This window comes from Phaethon lepturus, unplaced genomic scaffold (genome assembly GCF_000687285.1).
Source record: "Phaethon lepturus isolate BGI_N335 unplaced genomic scaffold, ASM68728v1 scaffold9703, whole genome shotgun sequence".
NCBI lineage: Eukaryota > Metazoa > Chordata > Aves > Phaethontiformes > Phaethontidae > Phaethon > Phaethon lepturus.
The window spans coordinates 1-26,615 of record NW_010526967.1 but is presented as its reverse complement, the minus strand read 5'-3'; the positions used below and the strand labels follow the sequence as shown (position 1 = coordinate 26,615).

General features: G+C 38.2%; 1 protein-coding gene across 1 annotated transcript; it reads right to left on the bottom strand.

Annotated features, from left to right (window-relative positions):
* On the bottom strand, positions 1 to 25,095 carry LOC104616239 (centrosomal protein KIAA1731-like; the record flags this gene model as incomplete). Its single annotated transcript, XM_010283235.1, has 16 exons — positions 24,988 to 25,095; positions 23,618 to 23,818; positions 22,012 to 22,136; positions 20,902 to 20,995; positions 16,072 to 16,185; positions 14,349 to 14,489; positions 13,037 to 13,220; positions 10,910 to 11,101; positions 9,729 to 9,953; positions 8,342 to 8,448; positions 6,615 to 6,827; positions 5,835 to 5,932; positions 4,622 to 5,708; positions 2,097 to 2,268; positions 1,815 to 1,967; positions 1 to 225 (listed from the first exon to the last, which is right to left on the bottom strand). Coding segments are annotated over exons 1-16 (3,439 nt in total), but the record flags the coding sequence as incomplete, so codon positions are not given.
* Between the last annotated feature and the right edge of the window lie 1,520 nt (positions 25,096 to 26,615).

Genomic DNA, 26,615 nt, shown 5'->3' with positions numbered 1-26,615 from the left:
CTGAATCATATGAATTTTCAGCAGTCATCAGCAGCACCTCTTGTAATAACCTACTTGACTCTTTACTTTGCCTTGGACTTCCATTACAGATTCGTTCCTCGTAGTCTGTCATGCTGGAAGTTAACCTGCCTTCTTCATGAAGAGTGCAACTGTAACGTTTCACATATGCAAACTCCCCAATAGTCGAAATGGGAGAAGATTCCCCACCAACAGAATCTGTTTTATCTGAATTTAAAACATTTGTAATCAGTTTAGGTATAGAAATGCACTGTTTTGCACTTCATGAAAAACATTAAGATATACATTCTATTCTACAGAAATAACCTGCTGAATTCATACAGTGCTCCATTTTAATAAAGTTAGCCATATCAGGTCAGTAAAAACCTTTGCATTACACAGCCTATGGACTATACAGGTTGAAAGATTATTTTTTGAGAAGTCGATGACCTGTATAATTCCTTATGCAAGTGTTTCTTCCAAAAAAAATGCAAACTAATTTTTCCCCATAGTAAATCCACCAAAACTTTCAGTAACTTTTCCAAATCCAGAGGCAATATAACTTCTCTGCTCTGGCTTAAAGATTTCTTTTCTCCACAACCCTCCCAACACAAACAGCCTTTTTTGGCCACCCAATCCAATAAAAAAAACCCTCAAGTTCAACTTTTTACTACCTACCATGAGCAATGGTTAGATAATATCAGTATCACCTGTGGATCATAATGGGGTTACACAGCAAGAGTATTCCCTACTCTAGAACTCCACTGGATAATGGAAACTTCAGAAAATTGTTTTGGTATGTATTTTGATTTTTAATCTTTTTTTAATTAAGATGTGTAACACTAAGCCAAGTGCTTTTGAGAATTTAAATATAATCTTCAATCAAAACCTTCACCAACAAAACTTGTTGTCTAATCAACATACCAAATTGGTCCAACACAAGTTATTCCGCATAACTGATGCTGACTAGCATTAATTACTTTTCTTTAATTAAAAAATGTCTGATATCAGCTGTTTCATTATTTTGTTCAAGATGAATGCCAGCCTGACAGGCCTGTAATTACTCAGATTGTTCTGCTTAGCCCTTTCAAAAAACACTGGCACAATATTAGAACTTTTGTAAAATATGCATTACATTTTAGCTATGAAGAGACTCTACAAAAAAAAAAAAGTGTTTACATTTAGAAAACCATCAGTTTGTTCTACCTGCTAATTAATGTTCTTTACAGAGAACTACAAAGCATTGCATGCAGACTGTAACAGACATGCTTAGGAAATGATAATTGCTTTGCGTAGTTGCTCTCTGGAATTTTTACAAGGAGTGTTCTGTAATTGGAAAAAACCCACAACTAAAGATGGACTAAAAATTTCTGCAGAAACCTGATACTAACTCCTTATTTAAAAGATTTCACACTCACTGTCGTGGTCCGCTCAAAAGCTAAACCTTTAAACACTGTCCATGAACTTTGATGGTTCTCTTTACAATTCTTGTACAATTGTCTATTAACACAGACCTGGCCCAACAGAAAAATCAACAGGGAATTGGAGTCACGGAATTACACTGAATTTTCTTTTCTTGGCGAAATTTTGTTTTGATTATGTTTTCTTAGACAGACACTGTCAGGATAAAATTTTCTCAACTATAACTCACTTTGATAGTATATAAATTATACATTAAAAACAGGCAACAGTATAAGCTATTATTTCATAATCAGTGATCTCAAAGACTCTTCAACTCTTCAGAAAAGATTAATTTCCGCCAATCTGTATTTCTCAGGAACAGCAGCACTTATTGAACTTTTTTTTTTTTTTTTTACCTGCAAAAGAGATGTTGCAACTTTTCGGTGTGTCTACCTCTGGTATAACACTAAGTTCATGTTGTTCCAAATCAAGCCCTAACTTTACTTTTGCCACAGGTGGTTTGGAAGATCTTCGTTTCTGTTCTCTACATAGGACTTCCTCAGACTGTTCTGTAAAACAAAGTTTTGCATGTTGCAATGATATATATATATATCAAATAAACATGTGGAGATGGAAGAGAACTCCACCTCAGCTGCAAAATGTGAAAAATTATAATGAAAAATACTATACAGCCTTACCAGTTTGCTCAGCTGGACTGATGCACTGTGAAATCATTTCACTCTCGTGAAATTTACTCCTGCCACAATTCTCTTGCTGGTAGTTTTCTAAGACTTGGAAAAAGTCAGTCCTATTAATCCGGTCAGGCTTTTGTGCCTCTGTCATTTCTTTGTTCATGCCGATATGTGTCACCTTCGAACGTGGGAGAAGAAGCAGGGGGGAAGCAATTGTATGTAAGATTGTATTTATACTCGTTTCTCAAACCAGCATTTTCTTGTTGTGTATTCCATGCAGGACAATATTGAACATTTTGAGAAAGTAGTTCAAGCAAGGAAGATACTTGTACAGACTTGCTTAGTTTATAAAAAAACATGCCTGAAGGACAGGATGCCATCCAGAGAGACCTGGAAAAGCTCAAGGAATGGGCCCGGGTGAACCTATCATGGTTCAGCCCCAAACAGCAACTAAGAACCACGCAACCACTCACTCACACACCGCTCTCCCAGTGGGACGGGGGAGAGAACTGGGAAAAAAACTCATGGGTTGAGATAAAAACAGTTCAATAGGACAGCAAGAGAGTCGGAAACAACAATGATAACAATAATAATACCAACAAAGGAATGTACAAGAACAAGTGATGCCCAATACAGCAATTGCTCACCATGTGGTGATCAACAGTCCGTCCCCGAGCAGCGATTCCCGCCCCGCAGCCAACTCCAGTTTATGTATTGGGCATGACGTTGTATGGTAGGGAATACCCCTTTGGCCAGCCTGGGTCAGCTGTCCTGGCTGTGTCCCCCTCCCAGCTCCCTGTGCACCCCCAGCCTTCTTGCTAGCAGGCCAGCACGAGAAGCTGGACTGTCCCTGACTACTTAGCAACAACTCAAAACATCAGCACGTTATCAACATTTTCTCACCCCAAATCCAAAACACAGCCTCACACTGGCTTCTGTGAAGAAAACCAGATCTATCCTGGCTGAAACCAGGACAGAACATCATGAGGCTCAACAAGGACAAGTGCACCTGGGTCAGGGTAACCCCCAGTATCAGCATAGGCTCAAGGAGGAAGGGATTGAGAGCAGCCCTGCTGAGGAGGACTTGGGCACCCTGGTGAACGAAGAGCTGGACATGAGCCGGCAATGCGAGCTTGCAGCCCAGAAGACCAACAGTCTCCTGGGCTGCATCCAAAGCAGCAGGTCAGCAGGTTGAGGGAGGGGATTCTGTCCCTCTGCTCCACTCTGGGGAGATCCCCCCGCCCCAGTGCTGCGTCCAGCTCTGGAGCCCTCAGCACAGGAAAGAGAGGGACCTGTTGGAGCAGGTCCAGAGGAGGCCACAAAAATGATCAGAGGGCTGGAACACCTCTCCTCTGAGGACAGGCTGAGTGAGTTGGGATTGTTCAGCCTGGAGAAGAGAAGGCTCTGCGGAGACCTTCTTGCAGCCTCCCAGGACTTAAAGGAGGCTGATAAGAAAGATGAGGGTAGACTTTTTAGCAGGGCCTGTAGCGACAGGACAAGGGGTAATGGTTTTAAAATGAAAGAGGGCAGATTTATATTAGATCTAAGGAAGACATTTTTCCCACTGAGGCTGATGAACCACTGGCCCAGGTTGTCCAGAGAGGTGGTAGATTCCAGGTCAGGTTGGACAGGGCTCTGAGCAACCTGATCTAGTTGAAGATGTCCCTGCTCATTGCAGGGGGATTGGGCTATATGACCTTTAAAGGTCACTTCCAATCCAAACTATTCTATGATTCAATGAAAAACATTTAGACATATAGGTCATATTTAGTTCTACAAACCTCATGTGCTAAAACAATTATATAGATGTATTAGATTAGATGAGAATACTCATCATTTTTAACAGGAACAATTCCTGAAAAGTCTGCTTTTAGTTTTTCAGCTCCTGTATTCAGGAATTTTAGCTGCTTGCAGACTGCAAAAGCAAGAGACAGGGACTCTAGGCAACAGTTATTTTTCTAAGATTTTTTTTTTTTTTTTTAACAGAAAACATGAAGAACAAAAGAGGCTTCTTTAGAAAGTCAAAAATCTACTTGGGTTTTTCTTCTGTTACCCAGAAACAAGAAAATTACAAGTCAAGAGTGCAGCTGGCAAACCAATTTCTTAATGGGTGCACAGAAAAAGACAAACTTTAAAAGATAATCTATTCAAAAGGCTTACAATATCCTTTGAGGTATTCCTTAAGTATTTTTAATACAAGAGCTGTTTTACACATACAGCTGCATTTCTTGAGCTGAAAAGAACTACATTTGCAGGTATTTCAGACAACATAACTATTTCAATAGGCATTATGTTCACAGATAAGCACAGAAGTTCATACAAGTTCTGTTAGACTAAATAAAATGTCACTCTTGGGGCTTACAGAAAAGAACGACTGATTACAAATCACATGTCCTAATTAGAATTTTCATTATGGTAAATCACCTAAACCCATCAACACTCCATGAAATACTTTGTTAATTGGTAGCATTCATTCTTAAGTTTGATCACCAACTAGATGACTCACCATGCAAAGCATTTATAAAGCTTACCTGTTTGTTCAGAAATTCTTTCAAAGCCTCTTGCTGTCTCTGCATCTGTGCCTTCAGTTTATCTTGCTTCTGTAAAAGTAGTTGTTCTTGTATTTTCTGTCTAGAAAGAAGAGCTTCTCTTTGTGCGTCTATCTGCTCCTGCAGTTCTTTCAAATACTTTTGCTGAGCTTGGATGCTTTCGGATGAGGCCAATACTCTGTCCCTTAAATTCAGTATACCAGAATAATTTAACAAAGATGCATTTTCCATTTTTGATATCAAGAATTCCTCTACACCATGGGCTTTAGATTCTTCATGAGATAAAGTCATGGGTTCAGAAAGATTGAAGGATTGTTCAAGGCTTGTTTTGATGGTGGTTTCTGCAGATCCTTGCCGATATGATGAAGAATCTACTGAGGCTGCCTGAACTATATGAGATGCCTTTGTTGCTGGCGTGAGGGGTGCCTTAAGCGGGGTTTTTTCTCCAGCTTCTGTCTCTGTTTGATGGCTAGACATCTTCTGAGATGACTCTTTAAAGTGCACTGTCTCTGATGGCTGAGAGGAATCTTCTGCTGGCAAAACAAATCTAACATGTTGTCCACGTGCTTCTGTTTGTGTTCTTACTGCAGTGGCATCTTTCGTGACTAATGCTGACAGTAACTGGAACTGAGGTGGTTCTCTGACATGATTATTGGAGTTTTCCAACATTCCGACTTGTTCCTGTGAAGGACAGCCACATGGCAAGTGAAACTCTCCATGCTTCAATTTCGATGCTTCTAAAAACTGCACATGTGCACCAGGACAAACGCTATGCATTTGGTCTTCATGTTTCTGTGCAGATGGTTTTTCCAACATATTCAATGTATTTTCAAAACCTGAAGATACAGGTAGCGAGTGTGCATACTCTTGTGCATGAACTTGTTCAGATGACTGGTATTGTTTTGGTTGCACTCCATGCCTCTGTAGAAGTGGACCTGAGACAGGCTTAATTGATTTTGTTTCCACAGAGCTTGGAGGTGTTGCAGAAGTAGACAAGTATCTTTGCTTCAATTTATTCTGATACTCCTGTAGATGCTTTCTAGCTTCTTCAATGGTCTGTTTGTGCAGCCTGAACAGAATGAAAACATGAATCTTTCCAGGGTGGTGCAAAGCTAAATATGAATTTCAATAGTCTAATCAATTCAAATTATTTTGTAACAGGCAACTCAGACTTCCATTTCAAAGAGGAATTTACCTGTTTTGTTGTAGAAGGCGTTGTTGGTAATTACGAATCATCTGTAAATGGCTGTCTTCTCTAGGACTCCTGGTTTCTGATACAGTAGTATTACCAGTCTAATCAAAATAAAATAATTTTAAGTGCACATATACAAATAACTCACAGAAAACTAGTCTCTTGGCAACTTGAGCATACACCATCCAAGTCAATGGTGCTTACATCAGCTTAGCTCAAAGAGGTAAGTGCACCCAGTAGCAAACTCTGGGAGCAACAATCCAACAGAGCTGCATTTTCAAAGCAAGCATATTCTCTGAAGAGTACAGGTTATGCAAAAGATTCAAGATTTTTAAAAAATTATTTCTTTCCTTCAACATCTTCAATAAATTCCTCTCTTTTAAGTAGCTGTTTGAGATTCAGACTGACAAAAATGTAGAGATTTTAGATAGAGATATTGCCTCTCCCACCCCGCCCCAAGATTTTTTTTTTCTTTCTTGAAAAAGGACACGTGTACATGCATAATCACATGACTCTAACCAGATTTTACTAATAGGTGTTCTAAACAGACATGCTGTCCCTCAGACTATGCAAAGACAATCCAATATTCAAAGACCAGTGGTATCATGTGAAATACAAGCCTCTGCATTAGACAAAAGGAAGCTTTTTTATGTACAAACTTCTGATTCATAGCATAAGAAATAAAAATTGATTGATTGTCTTGATTAACATAATTTAAAAATTGGCAAATGGCACTCGACAGGATAATTAAAAAACTACACAAAATTTTCTACAGTTCTTCACCTCATGTTCCACTTTGTTCTGCTGAACTGTAGAAGGAACACTGTGGCTTTGTACCAGCTGACCTTGCTCTTCCTCCTCTTTTTTTTTCTTAGCCTCCTCCAAACAGGTTTGCATCTGCATCTTCAGAAAATCAGCCTCCAAACGTGCTCTTTCTTCTTCAATCTGTTTAAGCAAGGCCAGCTGTTCCTGTTTCTGTTGCTCTATTTGCTCATTCTATTGAGAAGAAAAATGAGGGTGAATATCCAGAACTGAATGACAAAGAAATCAAAGACCCCTCACACACACCACCACACAAAAACCTTTGTTCCAACTGACAGCAAAAGTGTTATTGTTTGTGACTGTCATTTCTGAATTGTAAGAGGCCTTTAAAAATAGTTCAAAGTTTATAAGAATAACTTTGTTTTACTGGCTAGGTATCTCTAATAGTCCCTGAATCCATTTACTATTGCACTCAATTAATAGAACAGATAAAATCAGAATCTAACCATTCAAGATACATCATCATTTTCCAGAGACTACAAAAGTAGTCCTTTACTTAAACTGCGTTCAGAAGTCTGCCTTGCATTTTATATGGCTTTTCACCAAGAGTTCAACACACTTAAATGTTAATTCAAGCCTTACAAAACTTCTGAAATAACTGCTGTATAACCACTTTAAGAGCATTCCACAAATCTCTGAAGTGGTTTATTTTTATTCTCTTTCCATGTACCTATCAGCTGTAACGCACATAGATCCACACATAGCAACATCATATATGCTTTTATAATGGAAGCAAAACATTTCAAAGTACCATCAAAGATGAAGGGAACAACAGGTTTTAATGAGATGGTCTGAATGGAGATGTCAAAGACCAACCCAAGACAAAACTAAACCTGAGAACAGTTGATGTGGACATAACAATATATACACCTGGGCAGGTGCAAAGTAGGAGAAAATGAATGTTAAAGAAAGTAACCACCTTTCAGAGAGGATATGCTGCCTTTTTTTTTCCTAAAACAATACTATTTTGTCAAATTTTTGTTTCCCGAATTTCTGAACTTTAACCCTACAATTTAAGGCTGCATTAAGACCAGAATTTCAACTTTATTTTTTTTAATTGATAAACCACAACATAACAGCTAGTAGGTCTCTAAGGATACAACAAAAATGAAAATAAAATTAAGTATATACACAATACATATAATGAAGTAATACACAAAGTTATTATTTTCTCAATGTAATAAATATAGCATTTCTGTAGACACAAGACTCTGTGTTTGTTTCCTAGTTAATTTAAAAAACAAACAAACAAAAAATATATATACACACTGAAGGTTTGCAAGCTTTTCCTATGATTCTAAACACAATGCCACAGACCTTGCTATATTATTACACAGGATTAGTAAAGTTTTCACAGAGTTACTTATTTTTGACTATGTCCTCACTAAAAGCAAAGGTGTTAATCTACAATTTGGATTCTCATTTAATCATAGTGGTATCCCTTGCCTACAGCACTTGTTAGATTTAAAGAAACTGTTTTATTTCCACTCTAAATTCCAGCTAGAGCTTAGTCATTTTTAAGAAGTTCATACATAGACACTAAGTCTAGAAAACGTAAAAGGTTTATTTAAACGTTACAAGAATGTCAGAAGGGTCTATAAGTGCTATATAACCTGAAGCATTTGAGAGTCTTCTGTAAATAACTTTTTAAAGCCATAACTGAGATAGGAATAAGTACAAACACTTACCCACTTTTGTCTCTCCTCTTCCCTTCTAATTTTAACTGCTTGCTCTTGAGGATGGATTAGAACTGACTTTTCAGCTGCAACTGTTTTTTCCAATGTTTTCAGAGAGTCTAAAATATACATATTATTCAACTGTAACTGCAGTCAGAAAGGGCCCTGGATCTTCTTTATATCTTGCTTTATAGTTTCCCAACCTCCCTAAACAAAATGCATAAGCTACTCTTCAAGAGATTACCATCTCCATCCCACTACCCTGCCTGTCTCTAAACTGGAAAATCAAGGGGTTTTGTATTATTTAAGACTTAAATGGCTCTTTATCATGTGTCTTTCTTGAATATACAGTAATGGCTTAGCTCGAACAGGACCGAAGATTGCTTCTACCCAGTTAATTGGTAGCCTAATAGCAAGATCATCCTGAGGAATAAAAAGCCACACGTTAACCTCTTGGAGTAAAGAGAGTCTAAAACTGGCAGTCTCTGGGCAAACGTTCTAACATTTGGCTATTGCACAAAAAGCAAGTCTTCATCCTGTACTATCAGCTTCAAATAGTAGCATGTTTTCCCCTGGGGCCTGTTTTCACTCATGTCGCTCTCTCCAGTCCCCAGGAATTATGCTGGTGTATCCACGTACGTGATTGAACTATAGCACTTAATCTTGTTTAAAAAAACCAAACACCCTATGAAAGGAAAAAAAAACAAAACACCACCAAAAAAACCCCAAAAACCTGCCACAACTTTATCATTTTAATAGACCTCAGAAATCCCACTTAGCATACAAGTTCACCAACTTCAGCACTAGCATAAGCAGAAGAGCACAAAGGATAGAAATGGGAAGTAAACCCAAAATGATTTGGCTACCAGAATGGAACATCTAATTGCTATAAATTCCAGTTTTACACAGAGGCTTTTCAGAATTGTGCCTAGAAGCAGAAAAAAACCACCACCCACATGATTTCAGACACATCAGCTTATGCTTGTCTTGTGCATTTCTAGCTGTGAATCTCTTGAAGCATCTGGCTTTTCCCGTTCAACAGGTACAGAACTTCAATGACCAATTTTGCAGTGAGAATTCTACTCCTAGAGGCAAACACCTATTAAAGCATGGCAACACCAAGTGTGCCAACAATTTGGGTGAGATTTAAAAGATACAAAGGTATTTTGGACATCTTTTCTCACAAGATACTAAGGTGGACATAAGAGTAAAAACCTCTCCTATTTGTGGTTTCAACAAATACACAATGCACTGTGAGCAAAGACAGGAGAATTGTACTTTCCGGCAACATGACAAAACACCACCACTAAAAATTCATCAAACACTTTTGTTACAGGACACTCTTACAAGTCTTTTTGCTCCTACACAACAAATTTTTATGCAAGTATGTATTACATACCTTTGGCATCACATACTGTATTTTTCTGTTGCTCATAGTTAAGTTCTAAATCACATAATGGTCTCTCTTCGCTAGCAATTGTGCCCGATTCAATAGTCTCAATTTCACTTTGAATCACTTTCTCACTTTTTGATGTCCACTCCTCTTTTTGGCTTCTAATCTTGTTCAGCAATTTCTTTAAGGCAAGTTTTGACAGACGTTGGTGAGTTTTTGCTTCTTTGTGATCTATAAAGAATATATACCGTTAAGAGTTTTGGGTAATGAGTGTCTTCACATAAAAACAAAAATCCTTTTTTTTTTTTAATTGCTTACACAGTTGGGCAAATAGCTCAGGTATATTACCAAGTTTTAAAAGCTTAACATTTTCTCTTACCTGCAAGAGAAGAGTGGTAATTTGTCTCTTTGTGCCATAAAAGGAGGGCTAAGCTAGTTGTAGTGTTTCACAGACAGACTACTCCTAGACTGTACTGCTGCAGAAATAAGCAGTACTATCCCCCCTCCACCCTGCCTTTATGTTCCTGCCCTCTCCTTTGTATCAGCAGAGACAACACAATGCATCAGAGACCAAAAAACGGACTGTGCTAGCAGAGGGATGTGGCAGAAATGCTTGGCCAAGCAGCGAAGTTCACTAACACACTTCTTGTTCACATCACATTATCCTGTACATGCCCCAAGCGAACAGTACACACATGCAACTCTTGCAGCCTACTCGGAATATGGAACAACTCAATCGCAAACCTGAACATAAAGGACATACAATAAGTAGACTTTCATACGAAGTCAAGCTTTAACTTTGAAATATTTCAAAACACAAAATGAAAAATATTTAAGTTTGCATACCAGCATCATCCCATAATTTACACTAATTCTATAGGAATAATTATGGCTACTAACAGTGTAGTTTTTACAACAATTAAAAGTTATTCTCAGTATACTAATGAGCTGAAGTGTATGAGAAAAAGTAACATTTTCATTTTAAAATTCATAATCATTAGAGTATTACAATCCGTGATAATCATCATAAACCACCTGATAGTGAAATACTTCACAGGTGTTAAGGAATTTTAGTACTCAAGACATTTTAGTTAATATTACAGTTAATTTATTTGACATATTAAACTACATCTCTTCTGCTATAAAACCAAAAAGTTTAAGTTAAATGTAAAGGTTAAAAACTTTACTTTCTGATGCATTAGGGACCTCCTCTTCTACCATCTGTTTCGATTCTTGTTGAGTATCACAAGCAGATTCTGGTTGAGTGTCACAAGCAGATTCTTGCTCCAAAGAGATATCAAGATCATTATCTTGAGATCTGTCAGAAGGGGCTGGCAAAGGTTGTGGCTCAAACTGCAAAATCAGGTCTCCTTTCATTTCTAATTAAAAGAACACAACCACATAAAATGACCAATGCGAATAAAAAGCAAGCAACATTGCAAGACTACACTCATCTTAACAGTCCCTAAGAAGTTCAAATATCAATAGCTTGTTTCACAACAGATTTAATCCAACTTTTTTTTTTCCAAAATGGAAGATTCAAAATTGCTTACATCACTAGCCATCTATTCAGAAAATCTACAGGGTTTTCCACTAGAATATGCTATATCTTTCAAAATGAAAATTTATGGGATAAAAGGCTCATCTTTACACAAAAAAACAGCACATGGGAACAATTACACACAGTAGGATCCCAACAACTTCATCAGGGAAAAGACAACCCTGACCTGGCTGTGAGCAGGGCTGTCCCAGGAGCGATTGATCACATAGTCCAGGTGTAAAAGCCTGGAAGACTAGTCAGCAGTTCTGCCAGGATCACCTTACCCACTGCAGGGTTCCTGCCTGCAAGGGGTGTGGGACACATGGGAAGCTCATCTATTTAGGGGAGGAACCAAAGGCAGGGAAAAGAAAGGATCAAGTTATTCTGGGGAGGAACAATTGTGAGGAAAAATACAATAACGAAATAAAAGGGGGCAGTCTACTTGTCTGGCCATGCACTGTACCTGACAATCTGTCCTGTCTTCTCACCAAATTCCATTTCTAGCTGTTTTCACAGAATCATAGAATAGTTTGGGTTGGAAGGGACCTTTAAAGGTCATTTAGTCCAACCTCCCTGCAATAAGCAGGGACATCTTCAACTGGATCAGGTTGCTCAGAGCCCCATCCAACCTGACCCAACCTTTCCTGGATGAGGAACCCTCCATTTTGTATGCATGTGTGTGTATGGATATGTAAGGGCCAGCAACTGGGGACCAAAAGTCACGGAGGCACCTGTGTCCACAGTGCTGCCAACTGCAGAGAGCACAATGAGTGCATATTATGTGGGTATGAGTACCAGCATCCAGTGGCTAGCAAACTGCAAGCCAGACTAGCCAGCAAGAATGATGAGGCTTAGGAGCTAGCTATCAAGCAGCCATAGGACTGGGCTGGATACTGGTGAGGCCAGGGGATCTGCTAGTTGGCTTGCAGGGAGGATCAGGAGACCCAAGCATCCAAGTCAGCTACAGGAAACACCACGGGATCTGAAGCTCAACCTGCCAGCACACGTGTACACATCTCAGACTACCAGAGACAGGATCCAGGGTCAGCTACGGGGTAGACTGAGTATTTAAGGTCAGTTACCACAGGGATCCATAGCATATGCATGTCTGTGCATACATTCACATACCTAGCTGGGTCTGTGTAGCAACAATTGGAGTGGAGCAGCAGACCTTGGGGGCTCACATGCCCAGGAGTCAGCAACTGGGGAGACTAAAGATCGAGGGCCAGCTGCTAGGTAGAGTGTCTAAAGCCACTTACTGAGTGATTCATAGCACATACTTGGGCATACCAGTGCATACGTGGACATGCGACGTAACTGGAAGGCTACAGCATCCATGGTGAATTACTAGGTAGACTGGCTGTCTACGACCTGTTACTGGGGGATCCGCAGTGTGATGGATGGAGACCTGGAAAGCAGGGGACAACTACCAGGTAGTCCCAGTGTCCAAGACCAACTGCTGGAGGGATCCACACTGTACATACAGACAGACACCCCACTAACAAGCCTTCATCCTGATCAGTCAGAGCAGTGAACAGCATGCAGCCATTTGTGCTGCTTGTGTTCAATGTGAGTGCTGCGTTTTCTGTGCTGGCCTGCGTGGCTGTCTGTGTGTACATGTACTGAAAGCCTGTTCGTGTATGTGCCTTCTGTGAATACACACAATAGCCTTGCTACCCACTGGTCCTGGGGACAGGAAGCTGCCGACGGCCACCGCCCCCAGCCTCTCCTCTTCTGGGCTACCAGATTCAGCAACCCCCGACAAATTACTTACTCCTGTCTTCACTGTACATATCTTCAAATGCAAACTCCAATTCTCTCTGCCATTCTTCTTTTATTGCCATGCGTTTGTAGGCAGGCACAAAAAGTTGAGGTGGCATCTGTGCTACAATCTGTCTTCTGCGCACCCGATCCATGTTCTGCATTTCCTCAAGTTCTTTCAATAGCCTTTCCCTGTCCTTCAGGTATAAAGAAGGGATAACATAAACATTTAGTGTTGACATTCAGACCGCCATATATAAGGACTGATAAAATTCTTTCATTTTGTTACCATGAAGTTTGTTTAATCCTTAATATTCAAGTTAATTTGATTCTAGGGAGAAGGTGCTTCCTCAGAAGGCTGCATCTGACCTTTACGCACAAGAGTCATCAATACTACCTAGAAGATCTGATGTTAAATAAAGGATCAGACTCTATACCTGTAGGCCAACTTTCCTCAACAGAATTAAATCTTCTATTTTATAAGGTAAATGAATACTTTCTTTGGCAAGTTACTTTTGTTAGTATACAGTTCAGCAATTGCTACTTTTTAAGACATGAACTAAATACTCTTGGCACACTACAATTATGTATAAAAGCTACTTTAAAAAAAGCTTTATTTGAAGTTTGGTTGGGGTTTTTTTCCTGTTAACTTAAGGAGCACCACTAAGATTTCCACAGTTCCCCATTTTTAGTTAGATTACTCATTCAGGGCCAATCATATCTCAACTAAAAACCAGGAAGCTTTTGCTATTTCTAGCCTCCAAATATGCTTCTGAAGGTAACAGATAATAAAACAAATTTCAGAGCATACCTCTAGGTATAAAGACCTTTCTCAGTAGTTCAGTTTTTACATCTTAAAAGGAAACAATTTCAGTATTTCCAGGCTTATATGCTAACAGAACCTCAGTCTTTAAGTAAAAATTCTGAAATGTTTAAAAAAAAAAATAAATAAACTGTTGCCTTCCTAACAGTAAACATTTTTTTTTCCCCTGAAGCACAGAATAATTCAACTAAAGCTGATGTGGAAAAGCAGAGCTTATCATCTATTAAAAAAGTTTATCTTAATTTTATTACCAATTGGTTAATAGCTGGTCAAACAGACTAGCTATTATTAAGGTAACAAAAATTAAAGGATGTTCTTTCATTTTCCCTCCTTCCAGATAGCCAAAATAAGCAGTTTGATGTTCTTTAAGCACATTCTGAAAACTCCATTTAGTCCATCAATTTTCCTTCTGTGACCGTAATTCCTTTACTAATCACCTACCTACAGCTTACTTAACACTGGTCATTTTGACATTAAAAACAAGCACAACTACTTTGCCAACCTGAGCCAAATGGACCTTCTTCAAGGCATGACTTCCTCTGAGATGTGCCTTTTCAAGCTGCTCTCTTCTCTCCCTCTCTGCCTCTCTGTGTAGTTCCTCCAAACGTCTCCCTTCTTCTTCAGCAGCTAACCGAGCATCTGGCTGGCAGTCAATCAATAGTTTAGTCCATGAAGTTCTTTGTGGTAGTTTAAAGCATATGTAACAATAAATAGATTAATAATTCTGCCCCAAAAGCACTTTTTTTTAAAAAAAGACAGACATACAGTGCCATATGAACACCCTTGAAGGTTTACAATTCTTGGTTGCAAGCAGGACCAAACTAGTTTTTTACCTTTGGGCGGGGTTAGCATATTTACATACTCCATAACTGTAGGTGTCAAAATGTTCTAGTTTCAAGCTGTACTAGGGACAATAATTTATATGATTTGTTATAGCAAAGTGGTTATTTTTCCTACAATACAATGTAAAATGAAAAATTCAGTTAATATTACAAATTGACTATGTCTATCCTCATGGTTTTAAGTGGGGGAGGGACATATAAATTCAGCAGTATTTTCATTCTCCTTTGGGAAACCAGAAACAATCTGCATTTTTTAAATAAGAAAAATCTTACTACCACATGAAAATTAAAAAATACTTAGGGGAAAAAAAATCATTGCACATAAGCAAGGCTACAAAGTTAAGAAAACCTAAAATTTCATGAATGAAAGCTTCACGAATGCACTACAGAAAATATTCACAAAACTGAATTTATTGAGAGCGCTTTTCTAGTCTAAAGGAGGCTGATCCAGAACAGGAATTTAGATTGCGGTCTCACATCAGCAATAAACCAAACTGTTTTTTGGTTCACTTTTCAATAACATTACCTTAATTCAAAAATTGCCTCTAAAACCTAAGCTCTTGCTTCATCTCTCACTTTTCCAGGTCCTCCCCTTCTTCTGATCTGACTTTGGCCTTTGTGTGAGTATATGGTAAACTTGAGTAAACTTTCCCATTTGGCAAAAATCTCTTCATCATTTATTTTTCCCAAATTAGACTTCTGCCATTTTGGCAAGCTGAAACTGCCAACTGCATGAACAGATGAAAACAAATATGAGGTAAAGACTGGGAGTACATAGCTAAAAAGAAGGGAAGAGAAAAAAGCAGGGCACCTGCAACTATTAATTTAGCATAAGCCACAAAGCAGAAGATATGGGTGTCCTAATCACAGAATCACAGAAACACTAGGTTGGAAAGGACCTTCAAGATCATCAAGTCCAACCATTAATCCAGCGCCACCATGTCCCCTAGACCATGTCCTGAAGCACCACATCCACACGTTTCTTGAACACTTCCAGAGATGGCGACTCCACCACCTCCCTGGGCAGCCTGTTCCAATGCCTGACCACCCTCTCAGTGAAGAAATTTTTCCTAATATCCAATCTAGGAAAAATTTCTTCACTGAGAGGGTGGTCATAATGTTATGCCAGTCCTGTGAACTGACCTTCTTACAGAGCTCTGTTCACTGGAACTGTCAGCTGTGATCCTGCAAGTGACTGAGCACGCAAGAGGACTTACAAGTTTCCCCATGTAAAATTCCAATTAGTAAGTTGTGTAATGGCTGCTTTATACAAGTTCCTATTTTTAAACAAGTTCTAGAAAACTGAATTGCTGACATCCAGACACTGTATGCAATACAAAGATATATGGAAGCATGTATCACAAACACTTGGGAGTCAATCACCTGCTCTCCATCCACTTCTCTGTCCACGTAAGGTTCGGAAATATGATAACGTGTAACAGAAAAGTTGTCAGCACTACAGGGCTTCACTGCAGGAGTCTTTTTCACTTCAAAATTCTAGGAAGAAAAATACAAGTACAGCTGTATCAGAGAATAGTATCTCTAGCAAAGCAACTAAACAGAACATAAGTAATCTGTACACTTATATTAGTATTAAAAGAAAGCCACCACCCCAAATTCTCTCCTGAAAATGTTGTTTAAAACTTTACATACATTTAATAATTAATAAATCACATCAGCCCAAGGCAGATCTAGAGGGTTTAACAACTGAGAGCATCTAACAGCCTAAGGTAAACTCCACACAAATTGACATTCATCAGAGCGCTATAACCTTCATGTTTCAAAAGCATTACCTTAATGTAAAAGCAATTGAGTTTGATGTAATAATACAAACCTCACTTAAAACAGCTGTCACACTCACCTCCAAAGCAGGGCAGCCACAGATCCACAATATAATTATACCTAACAGCAAATTAACACTTCTCAAGTACAGACTTTCTTTATGAAACTCACAACGATTATGTCCAATTTAGTTAGATTCACCAGAGAAAAGAGCATTTTCCATAACTTCACTGAAAAATGTCTATTCATATAATACAAAGTTTGTTTGTTTTTTTAAAGTTTTGGGTACGCTACCACATTTCAACTCTTGTCTGAAAGAGTTTGAACACTGAGCGACCAGACGCTCCCTCCCCTTTTCCTCAGCCTGATGTTCTTAGTAGTGAGGTAGCCAGGTTAGGTAACTCGGTATTCTGTAGGACTTGCCTTTGTATTTCTAACATCTCCTCCATTCATTTTCTCTCAGCTTCCTCTTCCCTAGACTTTCTCCTAAAAAAGGATTCCTACCCACATTGACTGAAACAGCAAGTTTCATAGCTCAAGCGGTTTAAAACATGACTGTAAACAAATGCACATACACAAAGAATAGCAGTAAGTCTCAGGAATATCTTAAACTGACCTCTGTGTAAGATGAGGCATACAAAATTTCAGTATTGATTACCTCCTGCTATTTTATAAAGACTGTAGAAAGCGAAGTCTGCAAATTAAAATCCTGAGTTATGCAACTACTTTTAGCCTTACGAACAGAACTTCAGTAACTTATTTTACAGTTCTTAAGTAAATGCATGTTATTCTAGTACAAAGAAAAAAAGCTATGTGCAAATAAAAGCCCACTATCAATAATTTCATTTTTATTTGTATATAATGCTGTTTAAAAATTGCTAACTTTCTTAATCAATAAATCATTGTAACTGTAACAGATCAACATTAACCAAACGCTTGTAGATATCGATTACAGCTCTGAAAACAGACAAGTCCCATGCCTAAACATCATTAGCCAGATCATCGACTGCTTGACCTATACTGTGTTACTTTCAGAATGTATAATTAAACCTTAGTCTTCTGAATTATTTAACAAATTTAAAACTAAAAGCAGTAATTAATAGTTGCATTTAATCAATCAAATCTCTGGAATTTTATTCAAAAGCTGTGAAGGCGTGAGAACTAAGTTGGAGGCTGCAATTTTCCAATTAATGTCAAAAGCAATTTAGATTGAAAAAAATAATACTTGTAACATTATTACACCCCACGGTGGAACCACTGCAGTTAAGAATCCATCCATACTTCCATCAGGAAGTTTATAACCTCCCCTTCCCACCCCCCCCCAGTAAATAAATCTATACTAAAACCTGGCAAAACTGTAGCAGCAATGTACCATGAAATTGAAAAAAAAAAAAAAAAAAGAAAAAAGAAAATCCAACTCTACAAATCTCATGAATACTCAAGGATAATATAGTAACATTTTTAGGTTATATTTATATGAGATAAAAATCTTACAGATCATTTAAAAAAATTAAGTTCACAAGAACTCTGTGACATTTGCCAATAAAATGGTGTTTACAGTAAACTTCAATTAAGTAACTTAAGAGTCGGTCTAACTAAATAAGGCCTCAAATCCTAAAAGCCATCCTTCTGAGAATTAAACTTGATTATGACAATGTACCTAGAGTAAAAACACTTCTTTCCTAACTGGGTAAAGTAACAGTAATAGGAGTATCTTCAGAAAATGTTTCTTATATTCTAAGTAATCCTGCAATGAACATCACTGACCTCGCTCAATTTTATGAAATTTTATTCAATTGTTATTGAAACAGAGCATCAGATTATGATTACAGTTATGTTTAATAAGCTCTTTATGTAAATTGATTCAAGAAAATAAGCATGCTTATGCAGATGACCTTGTAATTTGCTGTAATTCACAGGATTTAGAGTAAAGTTAAGCAATTCAAATTCAGTGCCTTTTGAGTAATGCATTTGCAAGACAAAGCCCCAGATCCACCCCCTCCAACCCCCCCCAAACTGACAGTTAACATCTTTTGTTTTCTCCCTCTATACAGAACTAGGAATAAGCCACAGCTCTAATCATTGCTGATCTTTCAATTACTTCGCATTTACCCCATGCAGTACATGGCACCCAGTTACTCTACCAAGAAAATAACTTTATTCTTCAAACTGTGCCTCCCAGCAACACAGACCTATGACAAAAGAATTTAAATCCATGAGGATATGAAAACTAGGAAAAAGGCTCAAAGTCAGCTAGTCTTTACATGGATCAAACTGACACACTGTACTGTATTTAAACAATGCAACTCAATCTCTTTCCTCAACAAAAGTCGAACACATCTGCAGAATTGTTGATTCAATTTGCCATTATCAGAGCATGAACTTCTTGAAAGAAATAAAACCCACATAATTCTAGAAAATCCAGATGTCTGCAAACTCTGCTAAAAACAGCTAAAATCATGTTTGCTGAAAAGGTGAGTAAAGGACACTTGTTCATGGGTGGAAATGCATAAAATTGTAGAATTTCAGGAGATGAAGTTATGACTCTGCAATACTTAAACAGGATACTGACCCAGACCTGCCATCCAGCATAATTGCAAATGCAATTGTACCAGAACCTGGGGAAGCCTGGAAAAGGTCTCCTTGCTTGCCCCAGTGAAAAAAGACTAAAGAAGGAAATTCTGCATTTGTGAAATGGAGAGAGAGATACATTACTGATGTCATTAGATGAAAAGTATTATATAGTACTGTGTCTTTTTAGCTGTTAGATCATCTATAAATATGCATGTTAACTGCAGCTGACTTTTGGTCACTAATGAGAAACGTGGTGTTGTAGGTTTTTTTTTTAAATAGAAAGCAACATAAAACACCTCCTAAACTGCAAAAACTACTAGAAAGCAATGCCACAGCGTCTCATGCTTTTCCAACAATGGAAAACTGAGCAACACAAGTGTCTGAGAACCACAAAGTGAAAAGTCAAAGTTTTAACTGATACAGCCTTCAACTGCTCCACAGCAGATACTCCAGGAACATGTCAGGTGGAACAACATAGAACAGCACAACAGCATGAAAGAGTGTTTGAATTGACCTGAACTGTACCATACAGGACCTTATTCCATCTGTTCTAAATGCCAACACTGCATACACTTCACCAGAAATAACCCCAAACTTTATCACTCCCTTGCAACACTTGCTTTAATCCTCACTCATATCCAGCTTCCACAATAAGAAAACCCTTGTGCAGCCAGCGAGGAGACCTACAGAGAAGCATGTACGAAGTGATACAAATGAAAGTATATAAGCTCTCCTTCTTCGAATCATTCTGAAAACTGACAGGGTTAAGCCTCTCTCAGATTTTCCAGGTACATCAGTACCAAACCCCCATCACCCAACATACTAACCTATACATAACGTGCTAGATGTAGCTGGGAAAAGCTTTGGTAACTTCACTGGCTGCAAGAGGGGCCAGTACATCTTAATTCTTTCTTTTCTTGTCAGGGGTCTGAATATTCCTGAACCTGACGGTCTGAAAGGGCACAACACCACATAAGGCAACTTGAACTCCACATTAATGAACTTCCGTTAAATTAAATTTACTAAAAGTTAACTCCAAAGTAAAAATGCATATAATACTCTTCCTGCAGTCCTACAGTAACTTCTACATGTATGCAGAATCTCTCTGAAATCAAAGCAGCATGAAGGAGGTATAAAGTTGCCCCCTAAAAAGGGTAAAGCATAGAATTAAAAATATGGCTTTTATCTGCTGTCCTCCCCAATAGCTTTAGGTATAGAATCATAGCATCTTTGAGTTGGAAGGGACCTTTAAGGGTCATCTAGTCCATTCCTCTGCAGTGAGCAGGGACACCTTCAACTAGGTCAGGTTGCTCAGAGCCTCATCCAATCTGACCTTGAATGTACTGGTTTCCTATCAAAATTAAACAGCTTACCCTACAGTTAGTATTCCCTACAACAAACAACGAAATTGGAGGAAAAAGCCCAGAGCTAAAGAGGTAGAACTATATTACAGAAATGAACAAAATGCTACTACTGCACCGTTATGACAGAAGGCTGAGGTGGTGTGTATGTGTTGAGAAAGATCACTGCAGAGTTTAATACCACTGGGGCTATTAAATGAAAATGAGATCATGATAAAGTTTAAGACATGTTAACCACAAAAATAAGATCTCAGATGACAATAAAATCCACACATAACAAGAGATCAGAAATAAACAAATACTAAAAGCTTAGTAGTAAGAGGTCTGCTAATACATAATTAATAAATTTTCTTGATTTTTGCTGAATCACTCTCCTATAGTATGCAAATACCAATTATGGATACCCTGTTGTGAGCAATCAGACCAACAAATAAATGATTTGTATCATTATATGATACCTTGAAATTGTGATCACTATTGCATCACGGATACATACCTCAAGAGGACGTGGTGGAGGAGGTGGCAGGCTTGCAACTTTGGCTGCTCTTTGTCTCTCCACTTCTAGAGCATGTTTACGTGCATTTGTTCGGCTTGGGAGGAAAAACAAACAAAACAAATGCCACACACATGCAATAAAACATCAACAAAATCAAATAAAAAACAACACACACGGAAGAGAAAAGGAAAATTATTCAAGCAACAATGACAGCACTGTGCAAAATAAAAGGCAAACCTAAAAATAAACAGATTGAGATGTACCTGAATTGAATGCTTGGGAGATAGGGATGGGCAAGCACATTGAAAAGTCAACAGACCCTATGCTGGCAGGCAGCACTGGAAAATTAATTTATTGAAGTAACACAAAAATGTTAATACACACAAGTGTCTAAAGAACAAACCAAAATCCCTGCTTTTAACTTAAGTTTTCAGAAAGCACTGCATCACTTCAGCATATTTTAATTGCTCAAGTGTGGACAAAACTAAGCATTTAATCAATAGGTCTCAGCTCTACTCAAGCACAACTATCCCTGAGAGTACACAGTTCGTTTTTCATGCCAGCTCAAGTTTTGTCCAATCTGCTTAAAAAAAAACCCCAAAAAACAAAACAAAACAAAAACGCTAAGAAGGAAGACCATGACCAATGCAATAGGTCCTTTTTTCAAGTGGGTAACTCTCCATCAGGAACTGGCCTGAGAACATTTCATTTCATCTGTCACTGAATAGCTGTCAGCCAACAATCTAGACTGAAAACAGCAATATAGAGATGAAAGGCCCCCCACTCATTGAGAGTCTATTAAGGCTCATATACTTATATATATAATATAAGGCTCATATATATATATATAATATAAGGCTCATATATATATATAATATAAGGCTCATATACATATATATAAAGCTCATATACTTGACATTTTTGTCTTGGTTTTAAAACTACAGTTCTTATCAAAATACGCAAGCTTTGGCCACAAGCATTAATTCTATAAGCCATAAAATGTTAAGATGAAAAAAGCACCAAGCAGTAAGTATGAGGATTTTTGCCTTTCACCTTGTGACATGGTAAAAAGCATTCTATGCTTCATAAAACTAGGTAACTATTGCATACCGGGCTTGCTCACGAAGTAACTTTTCTTTTTGGTACTTCTGCTCTTTCAGGGCTTTCCTATGTCTCATCTCTGCTCTTTGTTTCCTCTCCTCTGCTTGCTTTGCCAGAGCTTCTAAGTCAGGTTCCTTAACAACAAGATATTGCAAGCACTTAATACAGGTTTTTACTCACTTCTCATACTATCAGTGTGCTATTTCAAATTAAGTACTGCTGGTAGAATCACAAGTTCAAAATTACTTTGTACTGTATTAGAGCAAAAATACTCTAAATTATAACTTTTCCTTCTCTAGCACCAACAAATCTGCCACATTCCTCAGCCAATGTAACCAAATATTGCTGTGGAAACCTTAGCTTCTCTCTGCATCTCTTTGATAAAGAGGGTAATATAAATATACTTACACATTTTAGCAAATGCTGGCTCAACTGTACAGACAAAGCATGTTACTACCATTCACTCATTTATTACAACAATCGTGTATCAACAGAAACATTTCTTTATTAGTTCTCTGTTCCTATGGCATTGGTACCACAGTGTTCCACACACTCATCCATCCTAGCACTGGAAAGGACTTTACAAAGAAGTTGACTTAAAGACACTGAAATGTGGAAAAGTATAACACTATTCTACTTGGCTTAAAAAGCCTGACTAATCGGAATGTAAGCTAGTTGCAAAATTCATGCAAGAAACCTGTGTCACCACTGATTTCTATAAACTTGGTTCAGAGAAATCTATGGAAGAGTTCTACCCAGCAACCTCAGTGATCTCTCAAAGAGAGTCTACACAAGTCATAGGATTTTAAAAAGTGAAAACAGTTTATAGGTGCAGAATTAAGAAGTGACACCAGTCTGCAGTCTAGGCAAAGGCCTCTGAAGCCTTTACCAAGACTTTCCATGTCACTTGAGCACTGAAGAAAAAAAAGCATATTTTCTTAACCATAGAAAAGATACTGTTACATGACAGAGAAAAAAAAAAGCTACTATATTACTGGCATACTTCACAGAATCACAAATCACTAAGGTTGGAAAGGACCTTCAAGATCATGAAATCCAACCATTAATCCAGCACCACTGTGTCCCCTAAACCATGTGCTGAAGCGCCACACCAACACGTTTTTTGAACACTTCCAGAGATGGTGACTCTACCACCTCCCTGGGCAGCCTGTTCCAATGCTTGACCACCCTCTCGGTGAAGAAATTTTTCCTAATATCCAATCTAAATCTCCCCTGGAGCAACTTGAGGCCATTTCCTCTCGTCCTATCACTAGTTAGTTGGGAGAAGAGACAATGATTCACCATGCACAATTTAGTCAAGTACAAACATACATTATCATATATGTGTACAATCCAACATAAACAAAGTAAGAGTTTGCACAGCAAAAGCCTTCGCAGATGGGCCCGCTAGACCAATATAGACCAATCCTGTTCTTGTGGAAACGTATCCGCAAAACTGTACATAAACATTTCTAAGAAGTTTCCATTCTTAAAAAAACTGACGTTTTAGGTATTAGGACTGCAAGATCAAGAATATAAAAAACCAAAACACAATCTTGGTATTTCTAGAACATCAAGAACTTCACTGACAATAATATTAAGCTGTTTCACTTACGTTCTCCCTGGCTTGTCGATGACCCTCACCAATTGCTCTTAAGCTTGATAAATACAGTTCTTCTAAGGCTTTCATCTTTTGATCCTGTGCTTTCTGCCATTCAGCTCTCAGTGCCTCCTCTAACTGATGTAGCTGTTCTTCTCTCCTCTCCTTTACCTTCTGTCTTATCTGCAAGGCGATATACTTCTGTTGCTCTCTAACCTGTGGAAATAGCATTTGTTTTGTCCGCAACTTAAAAAAAGCACAATATCTTTTGCAGCAAGTCTTTCCACAACATACACTACCCTCCTTTCAGCTTTCCATCTCATCTACTATTCCATTAAGAAACAATCTGTCCAGAAAATACTTTAAAGTCACTGTTACCTTTTTCCAAAATTAATATATTAAATAAATTTATCCTTTTTTACAAGTTTCAGTTAAAATTCAAAGAGAAACATACAGCTGATAAACAAAATGCAAAAATTTCTTGGAATATCCTTCCCTCAAAAAATACAGCAGTAATTTATTAAAGACTCCTATTACAATACAAGATGGTTTAAAGAAAATCAGCAACTGTACTGATAAATTAAAGTCTGCTTACTAGTTTTTTGTCTTCCGCTTTATCAGTAAAATCCTCTTCACTGAAGAGAAAAACATATAGAGAAAAAAAGCCCAAGAAAGGGTGAAAGATTAGCACGCAGTAAATGTCTTGAAGATATATATTTTTGGAGATGGGAAAGACCTGAACAGCTTGTGTAGGACAAAGCAGAGGAAGCCTAAGAAAAGAGCAAGAAGAGAAATGGAGAAATAGCCCTGCAGTCTGACAGCAGGACAGAAATGGAAGAAAGATGAGATGAGCAACAGACATGTTCTGAAGGACATAAAGGTACTCTGCTCAGACATGCTAAATGGAGCAGTGCTTAAAGCATTTAGATCTATGACATATTGTAGCAATTCAGTTCATCTAGTAGAAAGCTGTGAAGTTCTATATTAGCAGTAGTTGTCTTATTTCTTCTGCGTGATCACTGTGAAACACCTGGAACGCTGTAAGAGGTATGACTCCTGACACAAGTGACATATCAGCAGAAGAGAAACAACTCCATGTTCACAGCCAAATAGAAGTGGTAGATACAAGGAAGCTGGCAGGGAAGAAGAGATACTGGAACAGATGCCAGAGTGAATCTAACAGAGAAGGTATCACAAGCAAAATATGCACTTAGTAGTAAATAAACATGAGAAAAGGAAAATAATTCACAAACTAAATAGAAACCTAATATACAATATTACGACTCTAAAATTTCATTTACAAAAAATAATTTTTCAGTTAATTATCCTAAATTATTTATCACATCATTAAATGAAACACACAAAGTGCAAAAATACAGGCATACTTGCTGTAGCCTCAGTTTTCTTCTTCTTTCATATTCTTCTTTCAGAAGCATGGTTTCTTCATTAGGACTAAGTCTCAGTTTCCCAACTTTTGCAACTTTCCTCTTCATCTTTGGAAACACTAAATAATCAACTTCTATGAGATCAACAAGAAAAACAGAAATCATGCATAAGTGGTACAGGAAAACCAGCTGTAAAAAAAACAACAGACATTGCCCTAACCTTACAAATCTGTCATGGTACCTGGGAGTGTGAGTTACAACCGTTCACATCTGTTTCAATTGTACTCAGCAGCACTGGCACTGGCTTTGTCACAGCCACAAAATGTACTGCTTTTGAACTATTATGCTACATAGCGAACTGCAACAGTATTATGTTCATATCCCACACTGTGGACCAGACAGGCACATCTGCAAAGTGAATAGCAAACACCATTCCATTTCTGGGAAGATTAAAAAAAAAACCAAAGCAAAACAAAACCAACTGAAAACCACACCACACAGTAAAGCAGGCTGGTCACTTACTTGTTTTGTACCGAAATAGTCTCATAACATTTTTAAGATATAAGGTACTGATTTTGTTAACATTTTTGACTGCAGTCCAAGGTTTTCTGCCTTAAAGGCTGTGAAACTCCAACAACAACTGCGTGCCAAGCATTTCACTAGAACGTTAGAATTGCTCACTGACGATTTTTTATTCGAGTTTTCTTAAGCAGCCATTTCAAATTATCCTTTCCTGTAGATTTTACTATGGAACCAGGATCTTTATTTAAATATTTAAATATTTATATCCGTGAAAATACTCCCCCAAAACAAACCAAACACTTTCAAAAGCCACTACTTAGTTCTAAAAATCAAAAGCTTATGAACTAATGAACAATCCATGTAGTACTAATGACTTAACCAACATGTTACACCTGGAAAGATTTATTTTGAGTATAATAAGAAAAACAACCACCAAACTCTAAAGAAATCAGGTGAGGTGTAAACACGAAATAATTATCCAGAAGATACTTTTAGTCCAGGGTTATTAAGCCAATGAATCCCAAGTTCATTACAGGATAAACAGGAACAGCATATCACGGTTCCTGCTAGCCTTTCCTTATTCAGCTAACGAGGTACAAACCAGAAGTTTATCAATACACATAGTTAAGGAGCAAATTACTACATTCCCTCTCCATCCTCCAAAGAAAGAAAAACATTAGAGGATGAACAATACAAAGTCTAGATCTAACACTGAAAGGATAAGAGCACAGGCACATAACGCAAACGCCACCGTGAAGCATTCAACATGTGCAGATTCACCTGCAGCATAAAGCAATCGGTAAATACACGACAGTTAAAAACTGAGCCACCCTTCCCCGGGAACGCTGAGGTTCCTGTAAGCGACGTTAACACCTCTTACTATCCTGCCCAGGACAGCTGGCAAAAACCACTTCTCCATAACCAGAAAGTCGAAAAGTAAAAGTTAAAAGGCAACGACCAGCGCAGCGCTCCGGCCGGGGCTCAGGCCCGAGGCGGGTCGCTCGGGAGCAGCGGGGAAATGGAGTAGGCCGGAGCACACGCAGGCCCCCAGGGAGAACCCCACCGCCAGCAGGCTCTGCCCATGAGGCCCCGGGCCTGCTCGGGCC